The sequence below is a fragment of the Impatiens glandulifera genome, chromosome 6 (genome assembly GCF_907164915.1).
Source record: "Impatiens glandulifera chromosome 6, dImpGla2.1, whole genome shotgun sequence".
NCBI classification, from domain to species: Eukaryota; Viridiplantae; Streptophyta; class Magnoliopsida; order Ericales; family Balsaminaceae; genus Impatiens; species Impatiens glandulifera.
The window spans coordinates 44659382-44671668 of NC_061867.1; the positions used below are offsets into that span (position 1 = coordinate 44659382).

General features: G+C 26.8%; 1 protein-coding gene across 1 annotated transcript; it reads left to right on the forward strand.

The window, feature by feature from the left end:
• Positions 1–417: 417 nt before the first annotated feature.
• Positions 418–4791, forward strand: LOC124943674. Its single transcript, XM_047484151.1, has 2 exons — positions 418–642; positions 4588–4791. Exons 1-2 carry the CDS (start codon positions 418–420, stop codon positions 4789–4791), a joined length of 429 nt encoding a protein of 142 aa, XP_047340107.1.
• The last annotated feature ends 7496 nt before the right edge of the window (positions 4792–12287 follow it).

A 12287-nucleotide genomic window follows, 5' to 3' on the forward strand; every position in this document is an offset into this window, starting at 1 on the left:
TAATAAGAATTTGTTGTCGTGTGCGAATTGTCGTATTCGATAATAGTTTAAACAAAGTGAACTATTACATTATTATCATTTTATCAATTTTCAAACTTAGAGAATAAGTAAACGTAAATGAGATAGATATTCAAATCATCTAGTTGTATTTTTCAAATAATTTGTTTAGGTAACTTCATTATTATTAACTTTAAAATAGTGGTGAGAAAGGTATAAGTAAATAAGAAATAAAATATTTTTTATTTCAATATATAATAAAAAATCTAATTTATAGATTTAATAAAATCTACAAAATTAGCTGGCAGATTTATTTACTTTTTTATAAAGTTTCCAAATCTTAAATATTTAAATCTATAAATATATTTTCTCTAATTCATTCATACACACTTCATTCCTGTGTAGATTAAATATTGGTAAATGATGAAGGCTAACCGACTACTGATGAAGGCTAACCGATCATTGAAGATCAGACAATTGAAGGCTAAGCTTGTGCAGGTTAAGAAGTTGCTCGAGATTGAGAAGCAACGTGGAAAGGTGGTGAATCAAGTCAAAAAAGTTTGGCAAGACAAAAAATGGTGGGAGGAGATGAGCTATCAACAGCTTGAACATCTCAAAGTTACCCTGCTGAATTTGAAAGCTATCGTAGCTCAAAAGGAACTGGAGTTTTCTAACCTGTAAACTCAAACTTGTTTACGGGGAAACAATTATTATGGTGCTTAGTTATTGATGCATTTATGTTGATGTTTTTGTTTTTTATATTTTCCATTGTTATTGTTTTTATTCTAATTTATGATATGAATTTTATTTTTTGCATGTGTTTCTAATTTTGTTTTAGTATTATCAATTAAGTTTAATGTGATTTTATGAGAAAAATTAAAGACAACTATTTGGGGAACGTGGTATGCAGATCTTGCCAAATTTCCAACCGTCCATTTGATTCATATCATTGTTTTTCTTTATTTTCTAAAGAATAAAATTCTGCTTTTTCTTTTCAATTTTGAAGCAAACACTAAAGATGTTAATATATATTCTTTTTCTTTTAAATTTTAATATATTAACAAATATTTATTTTAAACAAATTATTCATAACTCAAATGTCAACAGTTTTACATTGAGATAAAAAAAAAATTGAATTCAACCTAGTATTATTTTGTTATATGAATTTGAGTCTTTGTTATTTCCTAAATTAAAAAAAAAACAAGTTTATTAAATATTTATTATACATTTTTTTTTAAAGTATTTGATTTGTTCTTTACCACCCATCCTCTATTTAATAAATAAAATAAAAAATTTAAATATATATATATATATATAATAGTAATATTTTCTATTTCTATAACTGATTCATTCTTTAATGATCAATTTAATTAGAATATAAGGAAATATGTTAATGAGAGAGCCTATTAGTTCTTTTAACAATAGATATTATATTTATTAAATTAATTAATATTCCTATTATATATTTAATAATTTTAAAATATAAATTATATAATAATTATGAAAATTTAGAATAATTTAAAATCATAATATTCAAAAAAGTGATCGAAATTTTTAAAAAGTTAATCTAAAATTTTAATATTAGAATTTAAATTTTAAATATTATATATAAAATAGAATATTAAATGAGAGTATAGTTCCTTCAAATGTGGACAAATATATTAATGAAAAAATATATTTATGACATAATTTTTTTTTTTCATGTGAGACTAATGAGTCCTTTAAATTTGGAAAAAGATTTTAATGAAAAACTATATTTATGGCTGAGAGTTCACAAATTAAAAGAAAAAAAATTAGTAAAATTAATTATATTTAATTTTATAAGTATTTAATTTTAAGAAAAATAAATGTTACATACGGTTGAATTATTATAGGATTGATAATTTATTTTTTTTTTTATGAATATCTGGAATGTTTTGTGGAACGAATATTTATTAATGATTATAAGAACATACAAATTTAACATTTATCATAATTAAATTTACAACTCTTGTCAAATCTATTAGTTATTGCAGATTTCTTATATTCAATTAAACTTCTCTATTATTTATTATATGTAATTAATAGTTTTAAGAGACCGTTATTTATATTTTTAAGGGACGGTCTCCAGTCTCATTAAAATATATTAATATTATAGTATAAAATCAAACTAATTCAACAAAAGTTATACAAGTGATTGATTATTTTCTATAGACATAAGTATACATCAAATTAAAGAAAGCATTGAATTATCTAAAATTATTAGATATAAAACCAAATGAATAAATTTTTTATATAAAATATTGTAGAATTTTAAATAAGAGACTAATGAATTTTCTTCAAATTTGAAAAAGAATTTAATGAAAAAAATATTTATGGCATAAGCTTTTTTCCTTCCTTTTTAAATGAGAGTAATGAGTTTCCTTCAAATAGTGGAAAAAGATTTTAATAAAAATATTTTTGGCATTAGATTTTTTTTTTCTTCCTACTTTAATGATATGTTTAATTAGGATTTGAGAAAATATGTTAATTAGACATAAATTTGATAAATGAGTTTTTAAGTTATTCAATTATATTTACTATTCTTTTTAGTAGATGTACTAATATTAAGTAAAATATTAAACTTAAATATTAAATAATAATTTTAAAAACTAAGAGTTCAATAATTGGATTTATCACTAAAAGAGAACAAACACATAAATTAATTTTACCGAAACCAAATTTAATTGATTGATCACATATCACTAGTAAAAATGGGCTTTTACCGAAAGTTTATTGTGTCGGTAAAAGTCTAAAATTTGTCGGTAATGATTCTCTACCGATAAATATAAATATTTCGGCATCTGTCGATATAGGTCTGTCGGTAAAGGTATTGGAGCCTTAGCCGACAAATTTATAAACTTTTGGTATAAATAAGACTTTACCGAAAGATTATTGTTCGTCAATTTAAAGTTATTGTGTGTGAATTGTATTGTATTGTTGATAACATAATCCAAAACTTGGTTGTATTCCTATAATGCCAAGATTTCTTGCTTCTATTCTTTCTATAATAGGTTTTTTTTAGAATTACCTAATTTTCATTTCCTAGTTGATAATAAATGAATAATCACTTCACACAATATATTATATTAGGATTATTACAGGCATGGCAGACAAAGACAAATTCATGAATTTATTTATTTTTTGCGATAAAGATTATAGGTATTATATTATTACGGCTAATAATTGAATATTTTAATTTACGAAATTTAAAAAGTGATTAGAATAATCTCTTTTAAAAAATATATATATTAAATTATATAGTTTAAGAAAAATTTTAAGAAATTATGAGAAATTAAATTAATTAGGTTTTAAATAAGTGGGAACTAACTATATAAATAAAGAAAATATAAAAATCTAATTTAGTAGATTTCAACCTGAGAATATAGGTAAAAAAACATAAAAATAAGAAAAAAAAAAACACAAATTATTGTCAAAAACATATTATCAAGTAAACATTCAAATACGATTATAAAATATTAATGTCTAATGGAAGAATAAATAATATATCAAATTATTTATTTAAATAACTGAACCAAATCAATATAATTGTTTTAACTTGTTTTTAAAAATTAATTTATAAAATTTTGAAATAGTTTAAAATTAATTTTAAATTAAGAAATATAAAAAAATTATTTTATATTTTATTTTATATAATTTATTATTTTTTTTTATTTTATAAGTAATTTGTATTATTAATTATATTGAAATTAATAAAAAAAAATAATATATAATTATCCTATTAATTAGTTTTAAAATAAATAATATTAAATTATTTTATATATAATTCCTTACCCTTTTAGTTATATAATTAAATCTTATTTATATACTAATTAAAAATAAATCCCAAATTGCACTGGCCCAATAAAGAGCTCTAATTTATTATTTTGATCAAATCTCTATAATAAATTTATAAATTAAAGTTATAAGAAAACTATTTATCTTAATTGAATTTTGTTGTCGTATACGAATTGTTGTATGCTATTATAAATCGAATAAAGAAAACTCTTACATTATTATTGCTTTATTAATTTTTGAACTTAGCGAATAATTATATGGAACAAAGGAAACTCTTACATTATTATTGCTTTATTAATTTTTGAATTTAGCGAATAATTATATGTAAACGGGATGCTCGAATCATCTTAATCTTAATGGTATCTTTCAATGAAATAATTAAATTTTTTTAAGTAACAAAATAAATAACAAAATATTTTTTTATTCTAATAAATTTATAGAAAAAAATTTAATTATTAAATTTAATAAAATATACAAAAATAGCTGGCACATTTAAACGTGCATCCAAATCTTCAATATCTAACTCGATCTATATAGATATATTTAGTCCAATTCATTCATAGATATTTATCTCTGCATTATATATTATATTTTACATTTATAATCAGTAACTAGCTAATCATGACAAGAACATACACCCCGACGTAAAAAAATCATCACGACGAAAATACCTTCAAATCACCTTCTCTAAGAGACGAACTAGAGCCTTTAAAAAATCCAGTGAACTGCTTATATTGTGTGGGGCCGAAATGTTACTACTTGTTTTCTCTCCAGGTAACAAAGTATTTTCATTTGGTCATCCGTGTGGACGAAATAGCTCAGCGTTTATTCCGTAGTCCTGGTTCTTCATCCTCAACGGATCTGGGTTCTTCATCCTCAACGGGTCTCTCCCATGAGAACCAACAACTAGTGGAGGCTAAAGCTAGAGAACAAAATGCTCGACTTATGCATGCGCAAGATCAAGTAATTGTCGAGTAGCGTGAAAAGGAAATTGCTCAAGACTTAAAAGTTGAGCAAGATAAAAGGTAGTGTGAAAGATCGAGGGAGAATATGAGTTATCAACAACTTGACCTCCTCAAAATGTCCTCCAAGAATGTAGAGGTCATGGCGAGAACTCAATTTTGAATACTTTGAATAATTATTCATGGTGTTTTGTTTTGTTTTTTATGTGTTAATTTATGGTTTTTTATTCATGATGTTATTGTTCATTTATTTATAATTTTTCAATTGTAATATTTTTTATGATATTTTAATAAAAATTTATTTATACAAAAATAAAACTGATGTCAGATTATTTGAAATAAGTTTTTGTATTTTATTAGAAAATAAATATTTAATTCAGTGAAAAGAAAATAAATGTTTACAAAATACAAGTTAAAAAGTAATTAATAATATTATTTTATATATTGTATATATTAATTAATAATATTTAAATTAATTATATAAATGATATTTTAACCAATAATTGAAAATTTTATTTTAATTAACTTTTACATTATATTTTGAAATCTCATTAGTTATTTAACTTGTAATAATATAAAATATATATAATAAAAACAATATTTGATGATATTATATTAGATGTCCATATATCTCTGATTCTTAAATCAGTTGTATTGTATATATTAATGATCTCCATAGTAAATTTATGAGAAAATGTGATATATATATAAAAAAATACTTATATCATCTCAGTTTTGTGTAAATAAATAAAACAATGAAAATGGTTACATTAATACTATGTAAATAATCTTTTTAAATAACACTATATATATATTTAGTTATTAAAATATGTATGGTCAAATTAGGACTTATAAATATATTGACATTTCATTGAAAACCCTAAAAAGAGGTAAAATGAGTTTCAAGAAACAAAATTAGACATATCCTAGCTTTGTTGAAAAAAAAAATAAATGAGTTTCAAACAATTGAATTACAGAATAAACAGAACAACAAATATTTGTTTTACAAACAAGTCATCAAACAATAACTATTTGAACCTTCATTTCCTTGTAATGATTTTATAGGGGATATTCCATCTTTGACTGAACTTCCAACTATCTTCATTAATCGGAATTTCCTTCCATGTATGTATGAGAGCGTTGCCATCAGAAACAATATCATCCCAAACTTTTTCTTCTGTTCTCTTATTCGTGCTATAAATTCTTGTATTTCTTTCTCTTGAAGTATTGTAGACTAGGGCTCCAAAGAAACATTTGAAAATATTTGCGTAAAACCTATCTCCCTTAACCTTTTTCTTTACAAGCTCTATGATTTCGTTCCATGTACCTGGAAATTTAGTGATATTCATGTTCTGAGCAAAATTGATCCACAACTTGGATAAAAATGCGCACTCCCCAAACAAGTGATCAATGCTTTCCTCTTTTTTTTGTGCAGATTGTGCAATTAACATCTGTAATATTCATATACTTCTTAATTCTGTCTCTTGTCGCCAATCTTTCCTGAATGTTAGCCAAAGAATGAATTGGTTTCGAGGTATAACCTTTGAAGACCAGACTACTTTGTGCCAATCTACTGCCACCTCCTTTTTTCTAATGATCTCTGAGTTTTTCCTGCCACAAACTTTTCATTTATAACAGTATCCCGGTTCTTTGTATCAATGTTTCCATTGAATTGTATATTATTAATAAGATTCAAAATTCTGACTCCTTCTGGATTACTCCTGAGAATAGAGCTGCATTTTCCTTTTTGAATATCTCTAATTGTGTACAAGTGACATTTTCTTCTAATTCTGACTTTAATAGAATGGAATTTCTCCCGAAGAATTATGAGATTATTATCTACCTATGGATCGTGCCAGAATAATATTCCATTTCCATTCCCGATTCTGAACTTCATCATCTGATATGTCTCTCCTCTAATTCTTAGGATTTTCTTATAGACCATGTCACTTCATTTTTAATTTGGCATGTCCATATGCTAACTTCTCCTTTCAAGGACTTATAAATATATATTTATATATATATATATATATATATAAATTTATATTTATATATATATATATATATAAATATATATTTATATATATATATATATATAAATATATATAAATATATATTTATATATATATATATAAATATATATAAATATATATAAATATATCTTATCTGGTGTCTCATGATCATATTTATCTGGTTCCTCTGCTTATTTATTTTTTCTGTTTTTGATGATTGAATTATCGCAGGCTATTAAATATGACGAGGAATAGGAATGAAGTTTTTCACGTGACAATGGGTTCCAATATTGGAGAAAGAATCAAAATGATTGATTTTTCTGTGCATGAATGGAACATAGAAGAAGTTAACGAAGGCAGGATACGATGTTCTTCAATTGAAATACCACTTCCTTTTTCCTTTTCCCTAGCTTTGGATTGATGTTAAAAGAATATAATGATAAAAAAATATCATGCGACAATAATGTTAAATAAGTTTAAAAAATAATATAAATATAAACTTTTAAACGACAAAATGAATTAAGAGATCTAAATTTTACAAAAACTATTAAATCATATGTACTAAATTTGTCATTTATTCAAAACAATGACCTTGAAAATGTCCAAATATGTTTCTAGATCTAGACTTGAAAAAATAATACTTTAAATTTATTTTAAAACTATTTTTTAAATTATTTTTTTTGAGATTTTAATTTAAATTAAATATTATTTTAAAATATATTTTAATTATGTATATATTAATAAATTTAATAAAAATTATCTGATAAACCTTGACTCCACCTCCCTTTAGAATTTTAATTATTCTTTATTTTAAAATTGACATTCTCTCTCCTCTAAAATATTGCATCCAACTTGCACCATGAAATTAGTCTCTATTTATCTTCATCATAACTAGTTAAACTACTATTTTTCTCTCCCTCCCTGCTCACACACTTTCTAATACCCCTCCATCTTATTTGTGGAAATAGAGAATTATGTATTCATTAGTCTTCTTTGCTTATATCTTTTTCTTTCTAACTTAATATTTTGATTTTAATTGATCTACTCCTCCTTCACTTTTCTTATTATTATTATTATTATTATTTTTTTTTGTCCGAACGAGGTTGTGATATTGAGTTCACGAGAAACAAAATTCCTATCGATCAAAGTTTAATTAATTTTTTCTTACAATTATTGGCAATGCGGTTCAATTAAGTTGATCCATTATTGTAGACATTCATTTTTTACTCCCTAAATTACAGAAAAACCTCTATAAATTATTAATGTTGGGACTATGTTATTTTATTAATTAAAAAGTAATATTATATCGATAAATTAATAATTTATTAATTTAAAGAGATTTTACGTATAATTTAAAATTTAAAGTATAATATAATAGTTAAAATGTATATTATTTAAAGATAAAAAATAAATTATAAAAATAAGTTTAAGGCACATTCTATTAATATATACATCCAAAAATTAATTGAAATTGTGATGTTCATTATTTTTGACTAAGTAAAAAGTTTAGTACCAAATATTTCATACATGATACCAACGTAATACATTAAATATGGTTAGAAATTGATCACTAAAATGTTCATTAAAATTTTTTATAATCACATCAACTATGACTCATATACTAAAAGGTGTTCAAAAATCAACAATGATCAATCAACGACGATAAACGTTATGCGAGTATAAGAGAGATCACCAAGGATGCACTCAATAAGATTTGGTTTAGTGAGTTGACAAAACTTTCAATTTGAAAGTAAGTCGAGGAGTAATATCAAACACTCTAAAGCGATCATCAGAGTTCCTATTAGTTGACTTTGACAAAGGTAAGCGTCATAAACCATCCAAGTATCCGAACATGGAGAAAGTTATTTATGAATGGTTTCTCAAACATCAAGAGTGTTCGAATATAACAAGAGAGCTGATCATAGAGAAGACGGTTGAGGCGCTGAAGCTTTTGTATACACATGATTCTACAGAGCATAAACTTTCACAAGGTTGGCATGAGAAATTCAAGTTAAAGCATGTTTTCAAATCATATCACCGTTTCAGAGATAGTGGCTCAGTCGACACACATGACATGAAGAAGAAATTGGAGTCTATAAGGGAAAAATTGATCAATTTCCTATAAAAAAATGTTTTCAATATGGATGAAACTGGTTTATTTTATATGTTACAAGCTGACCATTCACTTGCAACAAAATAACTTAGAAGTTGGAAATAGGACAAGGAAAAAATTACCATTGTTATTTGTTGCAATGAGGATGGCTTGGAAAAAATTCCTCTATGGATCATTGGTGAGTATGCAAAGACGCGTTGTTTTAATAATATCAACATGAATAGTCTAGATTGTCAATAAAAGAGCATGGATGACTAGGTTTCTTTTCGAAGAATATGTTCGTTGGATGGATGAACAAATGCACAGTAAAAAAATCTCTTGGTAGTGGATAATTGTCCAACCCATTCAAATAATATCCAAGGATTGTAAAATATTGAGTTGTTTTGGTACCTCCAAACATGACTTCAAAAATTCAACCATGTGATGTTGGGATAATTAAAGCCTTTAAAATATACTATCGTAAAAGGTTTTATCGTAAGATTTTGGAAGGATATGAGTTGGACATTTCTTCTTCATAAAATATTAATGTTTTAGATGCTATCAATTTGGTTGTCTCAAGTTGAAGAAATGTGCAACAAAAGACCATAGAAAAATTCTTTTGACACTGCGAAATTCGTTCAACGAATCCAACCAGTTCAAGTGATTTAAACTATGTAAACTATAGAGAAGACATTCGTGAGCTTTAGAACTTGATTACGGGTATGATTTATCGACACAAAATGAATATGAATCACTTGCTAGATTATCCTGGTGAAAATAATAAATGTTACGAGGTTCAAAACATTGTAGAAATTGTGGTGGATACAATTCAAAATTCAGTCGATGACGAAGTTGAGGATAATTCAATAGCTTTGGAACCGATCACTAAGAAAGAAGCATTGTAAACAACAACAACTCTTCACAACTTTTTGTTGCAATACAAGAAGACAATGCCCCAATTCTTAAGTGCAATGAGGAGATTTAAAGATGAGCTCAAAGTTAAAAAAAAAAAGTGACTATAGATTCAGTTTCACTAAATAATCTTAGAATTTGGAATCTTTTAATTATTATTAATTTATAGTTTCGTTGGTACCCATATATATACACTGAGATTTCAAAAAAGTTATTATCTTATTATTTTATCGATCGGGGTTCAATTCCTTTTTTTGGGGAAAACGACTTAGCGTCATTTCATTAAAAATTCTCAAAAATGAAAAAAAAACGAGTTTTACGTGATCATTCTAGACAGACCTAGTGTGATTTTGAGTTCGTAACTGTTAGATAAATTAAATAGTTAATTAGTAAGTAATTAACTATCTAAAGAACTTAACTAAATTCATTGTTTGTGCAGGAAACACCGGGATCGGTCAAATGATTTAATTAACATTACTACCCTGGATCGGTCGACCGATATTGTAAAGGTGGCACAAACCGGAACTCTAAGTTATATCTTTTCGGCTATCTCTACAACAGAATCAAGTAAAGATCGATTCAAACGAGTTCACCGTTTAGTTAAAGAATCGGTAAATATATACATCAAAGATTAGTTTTCACTCTTCAATAGTAAGACCGGTCAACCGATATTGAAACTATAAACCGGTAGATCGACCGGTCGACACAATATTGGGTGCAATCTTGAAGCAATCCGTACAAAAATATAATGGGCAATTGCACAGACCAAATCAAAGATATGGAACTATAGGAAGTATCCTTTCTGGTGAAATCAGATCACTTTGGAAATAGGCAGAAGAGAGCCTTCAAATATGCAGACTGTGTTATTTCCTTTTTCATACAAGTCTGATGATAGACTTTGAGAAACAGAAGACTGCCAAAAGTGATCAGGTATCTATTTTGATATAAGTCCAACAACAGTCCCTAATGAGCAGGTATTTAACAAACCGCCCAGATGATAAAAGTCAAGAGAAGACAAAAGTGGTCGGCTGTATTGTTCCTTGGTAAGTGTCAACCACATTTAATGTCATGCAGTCCTTTGTTGACCGACCAATCAGAATCAAGGATTACCATGCAGGTATCCGTTGCATGAGAAATATGACCGTTGTCATATCTTCACTACTTAAGAGAAGGAAGGAGATCAAACCAGACAACACAAGAATAAGATATAAAAAACCAGCAAACGGACATAATACGAACAACGAACAAAAGAAGTAGTATATCAAGCATATAGAACAGAAAAGCTTCAAACTGTTCTTGTTTACATTCTTTCAAAAGTGTTAAAGTGTATTCCATTCATTCTGTGTAAAAAGTGAAAGTTGTAAGTCAATAACGAGTAATAAATAAGTCTCGGTTATTTGACGTGTTGTAAAGGGTGTTGAATATTCTTAGTAAATATCCTTCTCAAGGTTTGAGAAGAAGAGGTGACGTAGGAGTTTTATCTCCGAACATCCATAAATTTTGTGTTGTGTTTCTTATCTTCTCCATACCTCCTTATTGCTGTCCAATCCGTGTGAGTGTGTTGCTTCAAGTTGAAACGAACTATTCCGCACTTGAACTCGGTTCGAGAGTTTGTGACAACTTGCGTAGTATAAAGATCGATATTAACTTCTAACCGAGTTAATATCAACCGGTGTGTTGTGTATGCGTTTGTCCTAGTCAGACCCCCGGTCTCCCTCGACGATCCCGATCCTAACAGTAATAGTTTCTGAATAAACGCTAAAAAGCTAAAAATGTAAACATATTATCTCATTACAATGCATTCCATTTTAGTGATTTATGTAAAAGGTAGATTTTAATTTTTGCATATGTTCCGGTTCTGCTCCGTGCTTGGAATTCTCCTCCATGTTCCCGCGAGGGAACCATAATCCGAGACGATTTCTCTCCGTATCTCTTCAACGCTCCTACGGTTTCTGACATAAACTCTTGCGTTTCGCTCTTGCCATATGTTGTAGATCATTACTTCAAAGACACATTTGAATACGTTTGTTGCTAATATGTTTCCTTTGGATTTGAGTACTACTATCTCCTTGATTTCTTTCCATTCTTTCGGGAAATTAATCAGCTCCAAACTCTTTGCAAAATAATCCCAAAGCTCCAAAGAGATACTACACCTTCCAAACAGGTGATTAGTGGTTTCCTCGTTTTCGTTGCATTGTAGACAGTTCACGTCCTGGATGCTCATATATTTATTGATGCAGTCTCGAGTGATGAGTCTTTCCTAGAAGAAAATCTATAGGATGAACTGGTGTCGTGAAATGATCTTGGTTGACCATACAAGAGGAGCCCAATCTACTTTCTGTGCTTTTTCCCGTGTTACCTCTAATATTCTTTTTGAAATCAACTTCCCATTGTCCTCGATTATCCATTCATGAACGTCATGTTTGTCGTGAAGTTGTATGCTGCTTATGTGATCCAGTATCCTCTGCCCTTCTGGAACTTTTCTCTAGAGCGAGT

Coding starts and splice junctions, on each gene's coding strand:
- LOC124943674 (XM_047484151.1), top strand. CDS start 418: ATGATGAAGGCTAACCGACTACTGATGAAGGCTAACCGATCATTGAAG. Junction 643..4,587: donor TGCTGAATTTGAAAGCTATC/GTAGCTCAAAAG, acceptor TTTTCTCTCCAG/GTAACAAAGTATTTTCATTT.